At 41.5% G+C, this 19524-nt stretch overlaps 1 protein-coding gene across 1 annotated transcript in view; it reads left to right on the top strand.

Annotated features, from left to right (window-relative positions):
* Positions 1-5709: 5709 nt before the first annotated feature.
* The window catches only part of LOC136373347 (ribosomal protein S6 kinase alpha-6-like), a 47619-nt gene continuing 33804 nt past the window's right edge, over positions 5710-19524 (top strand). Inside the window, 3 exon segments of the mRNA XM_066338248.1 lie at positions 5710-5802; positions 5805-5927; positions 13814-13873. Coding sequence (XP_066194345.1) covers positions 5710-5802; positions 5805-5927; positions 13814-13873 — 276 coding nt within the window.

Below are 19524 nucleotides of genomic sequence, written 5' to 3'. Positions count from 1 at the left end.
CACAGGCCTTTTGGTCAGCTGAAAAAAGCCCTCATGTCAGCTCCTGCATTAGGACTGCCAGATGTGAGTAAACCATTCTTTCTTTTGTCTCATGAGAAACAGGAAATTGCCCTGGGAATACTGGCACAAGACCTGGGCCCATACAGAAGGGCAGTTGCTTATCTCTCCAAGCAGCTGGATGCAGCAGCTAAAGGATGGCCGGGTTGCCTCAGGGCAGTGGCTGCAGTTGTGCTGAACATTCAGGAAGCCCGTAAATTCACCCTGGGCCAGAAAATGACTGTGCTAGTGTCTCACACAGTATCCTCAGTGCTGGAAACAAAGGGAGGCCACTAGCTTTCCCCACAACGATTCCTGAAATACCAAGCTATCATGGTAGAACAAGACAATGTAGAAATAGTGGTAACTAACATTGTCAACCCAGCTTCTTTCCTTAGCGGGAACCAAGGAGAGCAAATTCATCATGATTGCCTGGAGACCATTGAAGCCACTTACTCCAGCCGCTCAGACCTGAAGGACACCCCTTTGGATGATGCAAAAACCTGGTTCACCGATAGGAGCAGCTACATCATGAATGGAAAACGACATGCTGGGTATGCAGTTACCACATCCAGAGACTTGATCAAATCAGAATCATTACCAGCAGGTACCTCTGCACAGAAGGCAGAAATAATTGCCCTAACCCGTGCATTAGAGCTATCAAAAGAAAAGAGGATAAACATTTACACAGATTCAAGATATGCATTTGGGGTACTACATGCTCATAAAGCCATCTGGAAAGAAAGAGGACTATTAAATTCACAAGGGAAGAACATTAAACATGCACAAGAAATAATACAGCTGCTGGAAGCAGTTCAACTGCCTGAAAAAGTGGCAATCATGCACATTAAGGCACATCAGAAAGTGAGCTCAGAATTGGAAGAAGGAAACAAGCTAGCGAACAAAGAGGCAAAAGAAGCAGCAAAAGGTGAGGTGACAGTAGAAGGAGCCCTGATTCCCGATGGCCAAATCTCCCTAGAAGGTAAGCCTGTGTACAATAAAAAGGACAGAATGCTAGTTGAGAATCAAAAGGGAACATATAACCAGGAGGGATGGGCGGTTACAGCAGAAGGAAAACTGGTTATCCCCTCTCATTTACTATGGCCATTAGTAAGAGAAGAACATCAGAAAACACACTGGGGAATTGACGCTTTGTATAATTATTTGATTAAAAAGATCACTGCCAGTAACTTATATGCCACTATCACTCAAGTGGCCCGGCAGTGTGACCTTTGCCTCCAGACTAACCCTAAAAATACCCCTAAACCAAACCTGGGTCAAATTGGAAAAGGTCATGGACCTGGTCAGCAGTGGCAAATTGATTTTTCAGAATTACCAAGAAAAGGGGGGTATCGATATTTATTGGTATTAACAGATACCTTTTCAGGATGGCCAGAAGCTTTCCCCACCAGGACTGCCAAAGCCCGGGAAGTAACCAAAGAGCTGCTGCAAAAAATAATACCACGCTTTGGAGTTCCAGCCACAATATCTTCAGATAGGAGACCACATTTCATTTCAAAAATAGTCCAACAGATTAGTCAGCATCTGGGCATAGACTGAGAACTTCACACACCATACCGTCCCCAGTCAAGTGGCCAAGTTGAGAAAATGAACCATCTGATCAAGCAACAAATTGTGAAACTAGGGCAAGAGGCTAATTTGCCTTGGCCCCAGTCCCTCCCGTTAGCATTGCTGCAGATTCGAACTAAGCCCAGAAGTAAAGAAAAGCTGAGCCCTTTTGAAATGCTTTATAGGAGACCATATGGTGTACAGAAAGAGATATCCACCCAAATTGGAGAAAAAAGGCTGACTGCTTATATGATAGCCTTAAGTAAACAACTCAGAAAAATTGAGAAACATGTGGCTGGAACTCGGAGCAGAGGGCTAGATAGGCCAGTGCATGACATAGAGCCTGGGGATTATGTGTATGTCAAGTCTGTTACAGAAAAGACCTTGGAGCCACAGTGGGAAAGACCATTCCAAGTGCTTCTCACCACTTTCACTGCAATTAAGATCCAAGAGCAGAATGCCTGGATTCACCACTCCCGAATAAAGAAAGCTCCTAAAACCTCTTGAAAAGTAACACCAGGAGATAAAAGACTGAAACTAAAATTCACTCAAACAAAATAAGTGCATTATGGGTAAGAATGTTTTGTAACCTAAGCTGCAAGAGCTTAATTGAGAAAATTTTCTTGTTTATAATCATAATTACAATCCAAAAACTGAGAAATACCTCTAGCCAGAACAATGCTGAATGGCCCTGGTCCCAAGCTTTTACCTGGTACACTGGATCCATGAGAGAGTATTCTAATATAAAAAATCTAAATCTATCAACTGTAGTTATGCATAAAACCCAAGTATATAAAAGACAAGAGTGGCAAAAAAACCAAAAGTTGTGATCACTCCAAGGGACTGTAGGAGAGAGAATCAAAGTTAAATGTCGACTGATTAATGGAACCACTCATAAGAAAGCAATCCAAATTAGTGCTTCATCCACTCCCACAGACAAACACAAGGAGGTTTGTAGTCATTCAAGTGAATTGGACTGTTGGTATAATTTCACCCTAGTACAGACTGTTGAAGTAGTCTGCCTTTGGGCCCACGATAAAATTAGGCTCTCCTTCAAATTTAGAATAAATGCCACAACTAAACCCATTACAGCCGACACTAGCACTCCAGCCCAAACCCAGATCACGCCACCCAGGTTTGGACCCAAAATTTATGAAATAGGCCCATATGTGATAAGGAACATGAGTCAGCAACAACTGTTGTCTAATCCAGAATGGTCTCTCAAGCGTGTTGAACTATTGATGCAAACTAACATCTCTGAAGTCCAGCCAGCCTGCTCTTCCTTCCTAAAAACATCCTTTGAGGGCTGGACAACATGGTTGCAAAAACAAGCATACACCAGGGGTAGAATGCGGAGAGATCTGACCAGAATGTTAGGGACAGGACTAAGAGTTCTGAATAAAATCAATTCAAAAATATTAATGAACAAATTGGCCACTGCAACAAGTGATCTAACTAAATTAAAACAACCTTTACAATCATCTTTGTTGGCATTAAGAACTAGTCAGTGGCAGGTTTCAAAAGTGTTGCCAAGTTGGAAAGAAGCAGAGGACCAAGACCATAGATTAATCATAGATGCACTTGGTACAGCTCAAAGTAATACGTCCTTAGCTTTTACCTGTATACAGGCACAGTTGTGGTTGCAGTCAACAGCTGCCTTAGTTATAAGAGAAAGTAGCGAAGGAACCTTTCCAATTGAGGTTCAAAAAGCTGTCTGAGACAATGCTACTGATTTTGAAAAGAAATTTCAGTCCTAGTGGACCCTGATAAACTTCACCTATGATCCAACCATTAACACAGCTACTGCTTTTGTGCTCACCATCCGCAATGCCACAGTTTATGTTATTCACCCCATTATAGCATTGGGACTGAATCATGAGAGATTAGTGCTCTACCCTTCAGAACACAGAACATGGGCACGAAGAGTGAGTAAAAAATAGCAAACTGTGAATCTGGAATCTTGCATTTCCCGGGAACAACAAGAGTTCATTTGTAAGAGTAACACAATCGATGCTCGAGATATATGTCTTGATACTGAACAGGGTGTTTGTCATTTTGAGATTCATTCAAACACCAGTCAAAGAACTGTACTTGTATATATTGGTCAGGGTTGTGTATGTTTAAAGACTGCCTGTGCTTTTATAGAAATAGACAAGGATAATGTAACTTTGTTTAACAAGAATCATTCTAACCACTGTATTTGTAACTTCGTTAAGATTTTAGGGTGTGACTTCCTGTATTTAGCACCAGTTGTTTCCCACCAGCTAGTCAAGTCTGACAATACAATATATCATAACTTATCACCCACACCTATTGGGATTAATCTCACCTTAATAAAACAATTAATTGATCATCAGGACCTTGCCAAAATTTTAAAAGGTATTCAGAAAACTGGAAAGCAAACTTTAATTACTATCCATCATGACACAAGAGAAATAAACAAGGTTCTGCAAAGAGTAAAACAAGATGCAAGTTACAATAAGTGAGACTCACTCTTTGGATAGTCACCCACTGCGACTGGGATCCTAAATACAATAAGTCACCCCATTATTGTCTTATTAATATTAGTTAGTATAAGTTTTGTCCTGTCTTTTGTAATGCTTATTTGGAACTAGAAACTGTTACAACGAGTAGTAATATTAACCTCTTTATCCCAAGTACATGGCAAGGCATTAAAAGACACATATCGTAAAGACTGAAATTCATATTGAGTAAAAGAATTTACTGCCTTATTGAAAAGGGGGGACTGAAATATGAAGTTAGAAACTAGAGGATATTAATCATAAAAAAATTAGAAGAATACTAATTAAAGGATAGGCATTCAGATGGTGTGTATTGCTGCTCTACAAGACAAGGCTGCGTACAAGAACAGCAGGGGAGGAATGCAGGGGTGCCTGATAAGGGGCAGAACAAAAGACAAGAATGCAGGATTACCAAGGACACTGAGACAGGGAGGCGCCTCAAGCCCCCAGGACCAGATAAGCCTGGCTTCAGAGCTTGAACTATGACCAGAGGATCAGTGGGCATGTGCAAGACAGCAAGGTCAGAAGTTCATCTCCGAGGAAGACTATCCTTCTTCATCTCTGAGACCCCCAGGACGACCACCAGAGACACCTGCGCAGGCGCAAAGGACTGATAAGACAATTAACATACGAAGCGGAGAGAGGAGGAGCCAAGGAATAAATATGCATAGGTGTATTGCGAAATTTGATGCATATGTAACATTCTAGAGGTTAAAAAAGAATGGAAGTTAGTAAAAGGCGTGGATGTCTTTGGGAGCTATCCCGCATCGTGCCCAGCGCTGAATAAATTACATACCTACTTTAAAACTCACTTTGTCTCTTAAGTTTTAGAGTCTTTCCGCGTGTCAGGGGAATATTATTTTTTCATGCATGCTTTCTCCTGCCCCCGCTCGGCAGCGCCGCTGTTTCTCTCCAAACACAAGCCTGCAAACAAAGGCGTCGGGGCCTTTTTGTTGTACCCGCGGCGAGGCGGCTCCGCTGCCGCCTCGGCTCCTTCTCGCTTTCCACCGCCGCGGGGCCCGGGCTGTGCCTCCCTGCCACCCGCGCTTCCTGTCCCCACATCTCACAAATTCGGAAAAAACAAAACCAAACGAAACTTTTGGGTTTTTCTTTTTTTCCCCTTCCCCTGTCAGTTCCGTGGGAGGAAGAGCCTCCCCGTGCCGGGCCCACAGGCGGTGCCCCTCAGCGCCCATCACTGACAGTCCGCGTCCCCTCAAGCCTGTCCCCAAACCATCCCTGTCCCCTCATCCCCAATCCGTTTATCACCAATCCCTTGATCAGCCCTCATCCTCCTCAGACCTGTCCCCGCAGTCTCGTGTCCTCACCTCCAACTCCCTCACCCCCGTACCTCATCCCCAATCCCCCTCATCCTGGGTCCCTCGCCCCCAATCCATCCATTCCCATTCCCCCTCAGACCTGTCCCTCATCCCCAATCCTTCCATCCCCAATCCCACCCAGCGCAGCGCCGCCGACCCGCGGCCCCGGTGACGTCACCGCGCGTCACTTCCCCCCCCGCAAGGGATTCTCCGTCCCGCCCTGACGTATCCGCGGTGCGGCACAGGCCCCGCCCCCGCGGGCCGCCATGTTGGGGGCGTGCGCAGGGCAGCGCTGTGCGGTGCCGCCCCTGTCGGCTGGCAGCGTCCGCGCTCCGCTCCGCGCCCGGTCCTGCGTCGCTCCGCACGGCCACCGGCAGCGGCCGAATCGCCGCGGCCCCACAGCCGGGACATGGTGCCGTGCGCGCCCCTGGACGACGAGCCGCAGCCCTGCCACAAAATGGAGCTGTACGTGAGCGGCGCTGAGGTCAGTGCGGGGCGGATGGGGGGGATAGGGCGGGCCGGCTCCGCGCCCCGCCGGCACCTGCGCCCGGCTCAGCCTCCCGCGGCCCCTCCGCGCGGGGCTGTGCCGGGCTCGCCTCGCTGCCCCCTCAGCCTGCCCGCCGCTCCCCCGCCGCCCCCAGCCTGCGCCCGGCCGCGACCCGCGCCCGCCCTGTCCGGCCCTCGCCGTCCCGCGGGCCTGGCCGTGCCCCCTGGCGAGGGCTGTGACACGTGTGGAGGTAGCGGGACCGGCGCCTGGGGGAGGCCGATGCTTTGTGTCGCCTCCTGGCTGCTTCGTGTCACGGGTGGCCGTCCCCACGTAGCATCCATGGGGTTGTAAACTCACTTTTATGGCCCTAGTACCTATGAAAAGTTACTTTAAGTTCTGCTGGAAATTTGCTCGCGCTAATGTGGCTGCACATCCAGGTAGGTTGTCACTACGGAGCTCCCTTTGCCTTTTCCTGGAATAGCTATACCTTAATTATCGTACACATAACGACCTGAGAGAACCAGGCTGAGGTTTGGATGCTTAAACGTGCTAAAGGACAAGGAACGACTTCGAGGTATTGCTTAGTGCTCGAGATGCTTCATCAGCAAGAAGCAAATGCAATTTAAAAGAAAAGGTAAAACTGGTTCTGTTGCAATGGTTCCTGTCTCTCAGCAGAACGTGGTGCTCAAGTATTAGAACACTTGCACTTTGAAATCAGAAGTGAAGGATTGCATATCAGGTATCGTCAGCTATGACAAATAAAAGATTACACCTAGGTCTGTTAGACACACAAAAGATGTTACCTAAATAAAGCTGCTTAAAACTGGTCAGACTTGCTTTCTGTAGTGCACCAGACTCTTCGTATTGTAAGTGAAAAGGGTCTAGCAAAATCATCTCAAAATACAAAGTGTGCAAGAGTGAAAGGATGTCCTTTAAAGGGTCTTGTTGAAATTTTTTCTCTGATAAAAATTGAAAGGGGAAAAACCCCCCAAATTTCTTAGTGCTTTTAGTATTTGGGGATTTTAGTACCACTGCAAAGTACTATAATTACTGGATATACATTTTTATACCATGGCTGCTACACTCTAACACTTTAAAATGTTCTAATGATTAATAATACTTGCTGCAGTCCCTCTACCTTAACATTAGAGAACTCCTAATTATGTTAGTGAATCTACAGGATCAGAAAGTCAGCAGAAGTATTAAGGCTTATTTGTTCATAGTTTGTAAAAGCAGTTTGTTATAATTGAGGTATGAAACTTAGCAAAGGTCTGAGAACTTTCTTGGTCCTGTTGATCAGTTCTTTAGGAAATATTAGGAAATTATGATGTATCAGTGCTAAAATAATCCAGTGTAGAGTGTTGCAGCCGAGCTGGGATGTACATCCCTGCGTGTTTTTTGGCTGGACAAGTCCCCCCAGCAAGGGGAGCCAGCAGAGCACAGGACAGGGGTGTCCAGCTGAAAGGGCTCTGTGTTTGTGTAACATCTGAAGGCAACTGTTTGCAGCAGTCACTCTTTAAATTGTATTTTCCTCAGGCCTGTACCTGAGCTATTTCCCAAAGTCTGTGTAAAGCTCCTCCATTTGTGCTCTGATATTAAAAGGAGACCTGGTGTTTGTTGTGTCCGTGTTACGTTTGGCCAGCAGCACTTAAAGCCCATTTGTGCCAAACCAGTTTCTTCAAGTTCAGTGTGAAGTTCCCAAATTCCAGGAACAAATACTTTTGTTGTCATAACCCTTTCTATATGTGATCTCAGGGGTGTGCCGCACTTCTCATTTGTTGGATTTCTACATCCACATGGCTTGGGGATTTAACAAAGGTGTATTTTATGTCCAAATGAATTTTAGTTTGGGCTTAAATTTTATGGAATTAAGTATAGCTCATAGTATTCATTATAGCCTTGTATTGGCACTCTGAGAGATCTCTGACCTTGGCCTTGCTGGAACTACAGTCAACAGAGCTACTGTGAAATCGGTTTTTATTTTGAAGATTAACTTATGCCTTCTGGTGCTCTTGTCCATCAGCTGTGGCACAGGAGGAAAAAATGGAGGAATGGTTTTCTTTGAGGACTCTGCTTGTTGACTAAATTTAGGATTATGTTATTAGCAGTAAGTGCATTTCCAGTAGCACTTGTGTTGACTTAGAGTGAAAACACCTGGCAAGGAAAGGAGGTGATCTTGAAAGTAGGAAACAAATTTTCATGCTTCAAGTCACAAGAACAGCATGAACTTTTGGAAGAAATCATTGAAGGTCAGGATTGAATTATTTTGTCCTTTTTTGGGGGGGGTCTTTGAAGTGCTGAGGATTTGGGGCTGTGCACTGTGCTCTTCCTGTGTTTATATTCCTGTGACAGTATAACTTGTGAAGTTGTTTTGTGACTCTGGGAATTCCTTAAGCCTAGGTAGGAAGGATCAGTGTTGTACTGTTAAAGCTTCAAATATTCAGTGAACTTTTTTCCCCCTGGATATTGGATTAATAAGTATTTCCGTGGTAATAAAAATAGGTATGAGGGTGTTGATCATAATCAACTCTTGTAGATTATTAAAATACAATTACAATCTACAAAGAAATAGGAGAGTAAACATTAACATTTTACTGACCAAGCTGAATGAAATGCAGAACTAGTTGGAATCTCAAGTACCTATTTTTGCAATAAATACTTCAAGAACCATTTGCTTAATTGCCTGGTTGTGACAAGCAAGACAAGGCTGAAACAAGAAAAGTGACTGAAAACTAAAGTATTCTGCTGGAGAACGGGGCTGCATTGAAAGTTGCTGCCCCCCAAAAGGCATTTTCGTGAGCTGAGCTCTGCTGCTGTTGTGCATAAGCTGCTGCCTTTGCCAGTTGAAATAAATACATCTTTGATTTTGGCCAGTGTTTTCAGTCCATCATCTGGAGCACGTTCTGAGCCTGGTCTGTCAAAGACCACTGAATTTTGTCAGTGTTAGGAGTTGCATAACTCCTTTGTGAGTAATTACTGGCAGTGACGTGGATGACTCAGCTCTACCTAGTTTTGTGCATCTTCTCAGAACCTCCACAATCGGCTGGTGTTCTGTTAAGGAGAGAAAGTAAAACACTGCCCCTAATTTGAGTGCCCTCAGCCATTGCAACAATGTACAGATTTTGTAAAGATCTTGAAGAACAGGTTGCTTTTAGAAAAAAAAAAAAAAAAAAAGTGTTCACATTAATGCTCTTAAGGGGAAACAATGAGTGTCTTTATGCATTGAAAAGTGCTGCAATACAGTAATAATGATGGTGGGTTTATCTACCACTTCTGACACTAATTTTGGAAATCTGCTATAGTATTCTGAGTATCTGACAGGAGCCAGGAGTCTGTTGCCGGTAGCTCACCTTGCTTCCTGCAGGATACCTTTGGGGACACTTCACAATAACCCTAAATCCAAAGAATGGTATGATTTGTTTACTCATCATAGGTAGAATTCTGCTATTTATGTAGTACTTCACTACATTAAGAAAAAAAAATTGAATTGCTTTCCTCAAGTTTAAATCTTATCCTTTTCCAGAATTACCTGCCATTAAACATGATTTAGAGACTGGCTGCTTTATGCCCTTTGATTCTGGACTTAAGATCATGTACACAAGCAGGAATTAAAAGATCTCAAGTTCTTTGCTAATTCAGTGATCTCTGTACTTGGAGTCAGCTTTGTGTCTTGTCAGAGCTATAACTTGGAGGCATATGTAATTATCCCTTGATCTGATAATGGGAAGGATCAAAATGTTCTTTTAAAATCCCTGATTATATGTTGCTGAAGGTTTGGTGTCTTGTCTGAATGTATGATTTGTTTGCCACAGGAAAAGAACTTTGTAGCTCTCCCTAATAATTGATTATGGGTTTCAGGTGTTTTAGATTGCTTTATCTCCCTCTTTTACTTGGTGTGTTAGAGTGTGAGGGAGTTTAGGGGCCTCTTCCCATTGTGGGGGAAATTGAAGAACTGGCCCGGAGTTTGTGCAGGTGGGGAGCAGATGTGCCCAGAACCCTCAAATAATTCAGACCTATCTCAGGAAATCCTCAGTAGGCCAATGTGTTGCTAATTAAATTAATGGTGCAAACTCTCTAGATGTAATTAACAATAAATGAAGAATGAATGTGGTCATACTGTCAGGATATTTTTTTTCAGTCTTTTTGACATAATTGGAATTTCTGATGTAAGCTTCCATTCAAATATTTTGAAAAAAGTATTTGAAGCATTCCTTCTGTGTGTGGGGAAGGAAACTGCTTATTCCTGAGTTCATGTGGGAGAACTGAGGTGCAGCTCTGGGAACACCACAGTAACTTCCCAAATGGAGCCCAGTGAAGGAGGAGCTGTGGAGGATACAGGAGGTCTTGGTGATCTTTGGGTAGAATTTTACCTGTTGGAAGCCAGACGAGATTTTAGGTGAATGGTGCTGAATATTGCTTTTTACTTCTAATTATAGTATGATGATAAAATTCCCAGTTCTGCTTTTTCTAGAATTTTTAAAATTCTGTTTGAATGCCTCAGTGAAGACATGTAAAACCAGGGCAGGATGAACCTGCTTTACATCTTCCACTGCTTTTCCTGGGATTAGGCATTTTTGCTGACCTTTGCCTGGCTTCTTTCAACCAAAACCTGTAGACCCACCAGGTCTTAAGGCATTTACCATGTAAACAGTGAAAACATCCTTAATATGAGGTAGGGGGGAGGGAAGATGGTTCAAATGTTTGGTAATATTGGGAATCCTCTGTTCTGCTGTACTAATCAGAGGAAAAACATGTGCAATAGTCATTAAGCCTTTTCCCAGCCCACAGAAGCCCTTTGGATATTCTCCCAAGGTAACAGGGATGGTCTCAGCCATGGGATCCATGGCACTGTTTAAATCCAGAGGCACATTGCTCCCTGTGAGGCAGCTGGGGCCCTCAGCCTGCACCTCTGCAAAAGTGAGTGTCTGACCTGCCAGGTGCTCTGACCTCAACTTTGAGCTCATCTATTTACATAGTTCCTTTTGTTATTTTATGCTAATACACAACGTGGGGTACTTTATGTCATTTCCAGAATGTGTGTTTGGAAAGTATTGTCAGTGTTTGCCTAAATGTCTGAGTTCAGTTTGTGTTTTCTTGGGAGTTAATGTTTAAAATGTTCAGCTGTAGGACTTGAGCAGCACTGAACAGCAAAATGATTGAAAGATGAAGGAATCTCCTTCACAATCATAGTACTGGCTTCTTTCACCTGTTCTTTTTATAGAAAGCTGTGCTTTTTAATTCTCAATAATAAATTAAATTTGTGCATTTGTAGATATTTAGTAAGTAATGGCTTAGAGGTTAAAATCGTCCTGTTCTATATATGTTTATGCATAAATATTCATGATTAAATCACTAAAAGGAGCCTCACTTGGCTGTGGAAGCTGCATTTTGTATCTGGTTTCCACAGAGGTGGGAAATAAGTATTAACTGTCACTTTTCTTTTTTTTGCCAACTTCTGGTTATTGAAACTTGGTCAATTAAGTGACTGTACAAGACAGTAATGATTTGATTTTTGTAATTGACTTTTTTTAGCTGAATTATTTAACAAGCTACCAGACGTTGGGTTATATACCAACAAGTTTGCAGATTTTTGTTCCTTTTTTTTTAATGGACAGTGACCAGGCTTCACAAAAAAATATGGCAAAAATTTAGTTGTGTGTATCAAGCAATAAAAGCATATTCATGCCCTTGAACATCAAATTCTTTGGACTGCAAATTGGCAGGTGTCCCAGTCTGCATCAGTACAGAGAGACTGGACAGGAAAAAACAAACACAAACCAAGGAGCAGCAGTGAAGAGTAAAACTGCATGATAGGAAATTGTTAAATTAAGATTATTACCTGCCATAAAAATCCAATAGCTTAGTGTACTTGATTTGCCAGCAAGTTGAAAGTACATTAAATGGTGTTCTCAGGAACAACCTAGATGAAATAACACACTGATTTTGGGTTCAAAACCCCATTCCAGCCCTATTTTTTTGTATCTGTATTGTTTTCAGTGTATCTACAGTTCTTTTGGCTGGTAGCATTGGTTCCAGAGCTTAAATTTAAGTAACAAAGCTTGGAAAATGTTGCCCATATTTATAGAAAGAAAAGGTGAAATGCACAATAAAATCACTTTGTACAAAGTCCATGAAGGAACAATGTTATTACATTTCTGAGTACCTGGAGTAGAAACCCAGTTTATTTCTAGTTCTAAATAAGCTTTTTGGACAGTTTTGGTGGACTTCACATTGGTTCACACTTGAATGTAATTTTATGGTGTTGTGAAAAGAGATTGCATGGAAATGAGGTTGGAGGTTAGAGCTGGGCTGAATTTCGGTGTTACTTCTGGATCTATTCAGTTAATTCATACAATAACAACCATAGTGAGTGTCTTGTCCCTCCCACTGTCTAATTTGGAAAAAATATTTATACAAAAAAAGAAATAAGTTATGTAGCAAATGAGTAGCTTTGATTTCTGGATCCAGGGTAATGCATGAGTGATTTTTGACTGTTAGAATTGGGGCAGCAACACATGAGAAATGAATGATGGGCATGGGTTGGAGGTACCATTGGTTAAACTGAGTTATAATAAATAGAAACGTGTAGAATGAAAATAAATGAAGTTTTATGCTATTTCCTTGATCTGGTTTTCTTTTTTTGTTTGTTTGTTTTTGGGGTTTTTTTCCAGTGAGGACATAGTCCAAAAATAAGTGCCAGTATCTTGCTACAAAAATTGGAGATTTAATTTTATCAAAAGCATTAATTTGTGAATTAGTTCTTAAAAGCTCTCAAAAGCAGGAGTCTGTAGCAGCAGTGGAAGTGGTTGAGGGTTTGTCTGGGTGACACAGTCGTGGTACAAACCTGTCCCTGCAGCCCCACCTGTTCCTCCAGATTCTGGGTTTGCTTCTGAACAGAGGAATCTGTGGGGCATTTCTTTGTAGTCCTGTGTTTTACCAACTCTCATGTTGACAGTAATACCATATTCCAGTATCTTAGGGATTTTGGAAAAATTCAGAAGTACAAGGAAAAGAAGTCGTTACCCACCCAGCCTAAGAATTTAATTGGTTCAACTTCTGTTTTCAGGAAAAAAAAAAAAAAAGTTTATGTTTTCTTGTAATTTCTAGTTAGTATTTTAGTGTGAGACCTGTGCCACATAAAGGTAGAGATGCTGAACAATTAATATATAAATAAATTAGCAGTTATTACTAGCAAAATCCATAATGGCATTCACCCATTTTTGTCAGGTATTTCCAGTTTTTAATGAATGCTTTGCATGTCTGAACAGAGCATGTCCTTCATATTTCTGGGGTTTGGTATTTTTTTAATTTATTTTCAGCACTGAATTATTTGTGACTTAGAGAGTGCCTAAACTAAGTTTTGAATTTTTTTAATTTTACTGCAGCTGTGAACTTGGTATTTTCAAAAAGGCTTGGAATCACTTTTGCATCCTTTCTGTTTAAACTGCAAATTAATTTTCATTAGAAGACTCTAGGTTTCTGAAAAGCATCTGCAGCATAAGTTTTGTGCAAAGCTGAGGAATTCTGCATTAGTGTCATCCTGTAAGGGTGGAGTGTATAGCTTTTAAAGGAGTTTTAAATTAATCCAAATTAAATAACACTGGCATAATAATAATGATGGCATTTACAAAGGGAGATGCTAAATGATGCATAAGGGAGATGCTAAATATAACTGCTGAGTAGTAGTGTTTGTTTGAAACTACAGCTTTAAATTAGAGCAACACCACCACCAGTTTTCACTTGTGTGCTCTGAAATGTAAATTGGTCAAATTTTGAACTCTTATTAATTTAAAATTGCTGGGTCTTAAAGATTTTTTTCTTTTTTTCTTTGTTTGTTTGTTTGTTTGTTTTTCTTTTTTCTTTTCCTGCATTCCCCTCTCCAGCTAAATGGCCTTAAAATGGCAGATGAGCCTATGGAAGAAGGTGAACCATATTCCTACCATGTAAGTGTTTGATTCTTGCTCACTTCAGCCACTCATTAGCATCACCTCCTGTTGAAGCAAAATTTATGTATTCCATGCTCTTTAATAACTTCTGAACCCACTATTTTATGTGACGGTTTTGGCTTCTTTTCTTCTCTGCCAAGGTCAGGATGAATAACACAGGAAATGAAGATGTTGAGTTTGGACTTGGAATGTTATTATATCTTATCTATTACAGTATTTACAGGCTCATGAGCCGTGAGCTTAACTAGCAAGCTAGGGAAACGAGGTAAAATGGAGTGCTTCTAACTCTTTACAAGGTTATTTAAGCGATAAGTACCCAATACCAAGGTGACACCTATATTATTTATGTTTCTGGCCCAATAATGGCCACCCAAACCCATGAAGAAGAAGGCAAAGAAGGACAAAGACAACACCCAAAATCCTCCATCTTGACTCATATGTACTACTATACACTAAAACCCCAAATTCTAAGTTTTTAGGATTCCAACATCTCCCCCTTCTGTTTGAACCATGAAGAGTGTTTTGACTGCTTCGTTTTTCTTGACTTACCACTCCCTAGAGTGGTAGAAAGAAATGTCCTTGACTAAAGATTGATCTCTTCTTATATAGCTAAATTTGGCACGAAAAAAATCATGTTTACAGAATTAGTGATGTCTAATTCTTCAGGTTCAAAAAATGCCTTGGGAAGGTGAGGAATTCACTTGCCTCATGCATCTACTGGCATGCTAATTAAACAAGTGGAAAGTGTCTTTTCTAGGATTGTACAGGAAAGACATATGATATCTAAATCAGATGCACTAGCTAAAGTCTCCTAGATGCTTGTTTTAGGTTGTCTAACTAGTAAATTTGCACTACTAAAAGCAAGTAAGTGAAAAGCATGAGCATAACATTCAATAGACCTCCATATTTCTCTTAAACTATCATCTAACAAAGGAATTCTACAATATTACTGATCTCTGAACTTTGGTCTTTGGTTGATTAACAGGTAAGGTTGCATTGCTGAAGGCAAACAAAACAAGATATGAACATGATACTGGATTTAACTCTATGATTTTCTTTGGTTAGTTTTCAATTTGAGGTATTTTCTTTTTCATTCTCAATTTCCAAGCAAATCTTTTAGCACTTTTTTTTTTGGTTTGTTTTTTCCCAAATTTATTCTGGAACTGCCCAAAGATATGCCACTAAATTGTTTTGTTTGCATTCAACTCTGCATATTTGAATCTCTTGATTCTCTCAAAAATTCTCTTCTTCATTCCTCCCTAAGAGCAGGAAGATGAGGACTGTTTTCTTCTTCGTGACCCACTGTAACTAAAAATTTAATCGCTTTGTACTTTGTTTGGGCTTCTAAATTATAACATGATGTACACCACGCTTGTGCTAATAGAGCTGTACGTTACCTACAATTCCCACACTTTTTACATTGACGCAAAACCAAAGGTTTACAGTTCTTGCATGTGGGACAAGAGATGTTTGCCATCAGCTGGTCTCTCTGTAGTCCACGTCTGTGTGCTTGCTTCTCTGTTCTTGGAGTTGTCAGAGTTTCTGTGCTTGATATGACTTCACATTTGTTGCTGGAATCCACTTGGGTTCTGTATCTGCAGAAACACAAGCAAGCTCTTTGCCACAGGTTAATAGAGAGAGTGTACATTGATGAAAAAATGCATAACTTTTATTAAAAGCTGAAAACAATTAGGAAAAAATTTAGATACAACAGCTAAGAATATTTCAGATGACAAACATTAATGACTGTTAACAATAACACATGTAAAGTTGAATGATTGTTAATTACCAAAATACTGTCCCATTGTTCTAGAATCTGCAACAGCTGAAAAACCCCTTTCCAGTGAGGACCTGGATATTCTTTCCCACACAAAGTTTTCAGGTTCACTCTAAAAGTTGGTCCAGCTGTCATATTTATAAGGTTAAATTGTTAAGTTAAAGTGACTTGTATTTAGTTTTTTGGTGCAGAAAACATCTGGGTTTGTAGGTAAAAGCATCCCATCTAGTTAAAGTCAAGGTGTGGCCAGGACCCTGGCTTTATACTAGGGTGAAGTCCTTTAATACATTTTTAAAACAAAGCTCTTAACAGTAGTAGTTATGAAATGCTTAAGCAACTAAAGAACATAAGGAAGGATCCTGAAATGATACATATCTTTTAGATAATTACAGAAAGAGATGTTAAATTATAAAAATCAACTATAAATATAGAAAATTAACGAATTCACATAATGTAATTAATATATCAGCACTAGTCATCCTAGGAAGTTGAGATAACACTTTTCTAAACCATTATGTACTTATGACTTAAAATACAGAAAAATCCACTAAAACATCTTACAACCAATAACAACCATGATGTAAAATTTTTGTCTTCTTCTATCCAGAAAAAAGCTTTTCAGTGTTTCATCACAGCTGTTTCAGTAAAAGCTGTCTTATTTTTAAGAAAAAACTACTAAACTTTGCAAATTAGATAAGTGTATTTTAACAAAACCTAAGATACTTTAAAACCTATATGGAATAAAACTTTATTATGATATAAATCTATTATCACCTAAACTTTATAAATCTTAATCTCAGATTTAATTTATACTTAACAGGGCCCAAACTTTAAACAATACAGAAATTACTTTTAATATTAACAGAGTACTAAAATATAACTTAAATTTAAATATAGTAAATTACTCTGTTGTGATAGTAAGTCTTTCCCCCATACTGTAATGGAGTTTTGTACAATGAAAGAACAAATGATTACTGCTTTTCCTTCTGGTTCTGTAACGATACTTGGATTTTCACTCTGCATGTATAGAGTGGCTCCCCTAATCCCTGAAAGAGATTTCAGAGGTGTCATCAAATCCCACTCTCTGGGCCAAAAGATATAAGAAACAACTGCTACATATTTGCCCCTGTATCTAGCATGCCTGTGATCGCGATTGTCTTGTCGTTTAGTGTCAAGTTGCAGGTTATCTGTGGTCAGTCTTGGCCTATTTGCTTTATCTGGAAGACATGAGTCTCCATGTCTTCACTTTCAACTGCTGTCTGCTGACTCACTATTGGCATGACTTGTTCTATTGCATTGGGTGGTAAAGCAATGGCTTTAGCTATCGGAGTATTTTCTGGAATAATCAATGGAGCTCGTAAGGCTTGAGCCAAAACTGTCAACTCTTCATTCTGATTTGCTGAAATGATTGTTGGATAAACGATGCACCCTAAAATGCTGCTTCTGTTCTTGCCTATAATTAAAAATTCTTGTCTCTTCCATGATGTTCCAGTGACTCCTGTGGATATCACTGCATGATTTTCATTCATGAAGTTTGTTAATTTGGAAGTTGCCAATTCGCACTGCCTCCCTGGGGGCAGCAATTCTGGGTTGCTGGCGAAGCGGCAGATGGTCCTGTGTAGGGAGTCTGATTGGGGTTCCTTGTGTATTGTGTGTCTTGAGGGGTCCCGTGCTGATGAGTCACCGCCATCGCTTTTATTGTTGCGTTGGCATGCCATGCTCTTTTTAGAGTTTCCCGGAAGAGGTAGAGGTTTTCCATCCACATCCACTTTGAAACAACACTGACTTGCAAAGTGTTTTCTGCATCTTGGGCAACGACTTAATGCTTTCGCACTTTCCGCAGACTCTGGGCAATACTTTTTCATATGTCTAAATCTTCCACACTTGAAATATGGTCTTCTGGCAAGTTCTGCTGCCATTACTTTTGTGGAGTCGTCTTGTTGATCTGCAGCTTCTTGATGTCTTTCAAATTTTTCTCCCAAGACGTTTGCTTTGACTGATGCTACATGTGCAGAGGTGCTTATCTTGCTGCAGACTTCTATCATTTGAAGCAAAGTTGGTTGTGCACCAAGTAAGGCATGAATTACACGCTTGCATTCTTCATTGGCATTTGCAGAAGCTAGGCTTCGAATCAAATGTGGTTGTGCTACTTCATCACTGTGTTGCCTCTCAACTGCTTGAGTGAGACAATCTATGAATAAGGTGAATGGCTCAGCTACTCCCTGCCTTACTTCTGTGTAACTGCCCTCTGGAGCTCTTACAGGTTGAATTTGCAGAATGGCTTTTCAAGCTGCTTCTTTGATATCTGTGAGCAGATCTTGAGGCAGACTCATAGCTTGATCTTTGGGTTTATTGTGAGGTGGATCACCGGCTAGTTGGGCTAATGTAAGGGCTGCATTTGGGCCTCTAGCATAAGATTCTCGCAGTGTGATAAGAGCTCTTCTGCATTTGACTTCCCATAATATGTGTTGTGAGTCTGTTAAAATTGTAGTGACAATGTATTTGCAATCATAAGGCACCAAATAATAAGTATTAAAGATGCCTTTCAATAGTTGCTTGAAGTAGAGAGAACTCAAACCACTCTAAGTGCTTGTCTTAGGTTTTTAATTACATCGTGTGTCAGTGGTATCTATCTGGGATTCGTATTTTGTGGACTAAATCTCACTGGCATGGCCATTTGTGTTGATGCCATGTTGAAGTCTCCTTCCTTTAATGCCTTTTTTCTAATTTCTGACCAATTAGTAGAGTTTGGTATGTTTCTTGAAGGATCTTCTGCATTATTATTTGAAATGACTTCTGAAACAGGACGGAATGGAACAGATTCTCTGTTTATATTTTGTAAATTTGTGTCTTGCAAAGATGCTCCTTCTTCAGGCTTCACTGTTATATTCATTCCCTCTCCTCCTGTGTGGAGAGCTAGTGGTTGCATATGCAGTATATTATAAGTATCAGAGAGTGCAATAATAAAAGCGGCCAAACGTGGCGCTGCAGCAGGTCGAACATTTTGTTGGTCACAAGATGGCGTCGGCAGAAGTACATAGCATTGTTTACGGAAGTACACAGGGTGTTGCCATGGTGATGTGGCTCTGCCCGCTTCTGGTGGCAGTGTAACTGCTTCACTCGCTCTGGACAGCTCCAGAGCTGCCCCAGTATCTTGCAGTGTTTGCGTGTCTCGCACAATGTGTGCAATCACTGCCTGCGTAGCCCACATAACCTGAACAGTTTGTACTGCTCCTGATTTCTGTGTGCGGGGGGGTCTGCCCAGTCCCAGACTTGTTCCCAGTAATTCATAGGATACTCTGTCTATTGGGATTGTGCCTTCCTTTGGCTGAGCTGCGGCTAGTGTTCTTTTAAAAGCTGCCGACTCTGTCTGAGCAGGAGAAAGCGGGGTTGCTCCTTTCTCTGCTTTTTGCCTTACGAGTTGCATCTGGGAACTTTGTAATTCAGCGATTACGTCGCTAGGATCTTCTGCGTTTCCCTGTCCTCCTGCAAGCTCCTCTTGTCCCTGGCTTGTCTTTGCTGGGGTCTGAGAGGTGGTTGAGGCCACAGCCGTGTTTTGTGGTTTTAAATTTGATTGTGGAACTACCGGGGTGGCTTTGCTTGCTTCTGACAGCGCTGCTCCGCTTGACTCGCGCAGGAGGCCTGCCTTGCCTGCCCTGCCCACTCTGTATGCCCCGTGAGGGGGGATTACTCTGCCAACCCCAGGCTGTGGGGCCAGTCCGCCCGCTGCTTGCTTTGCTGCTACGCTATTTATGTGACCCTCTGGGGGAGTCAGCTTGCCTGCTCTGCCCTGTCTGAGCAGCATGGGTCCTGCCGCTGCAAGGCGCAGAGTTGGTCCACCTGGTCCAAACTGTGCTGCCTAGCTGGCACT

This window comes from Sylvia atricapilla, chromosome W, assembly GCF_009819655.1.
Source record: "Sylvia atricapilla isolate bSylAtr1 chromosome W, bSylAtr1.pri, whole genome shotgun sequence".
Taxonomy (NCBI): Eukaryota; Metazoa; Chordata; class Aves; order Passeriformes; family Sylviidae; genus Sylvia; species Sylvia atricapilla.
This window is presented reverse-complemented; position numbering and strand designations above follow the sequence as displayed.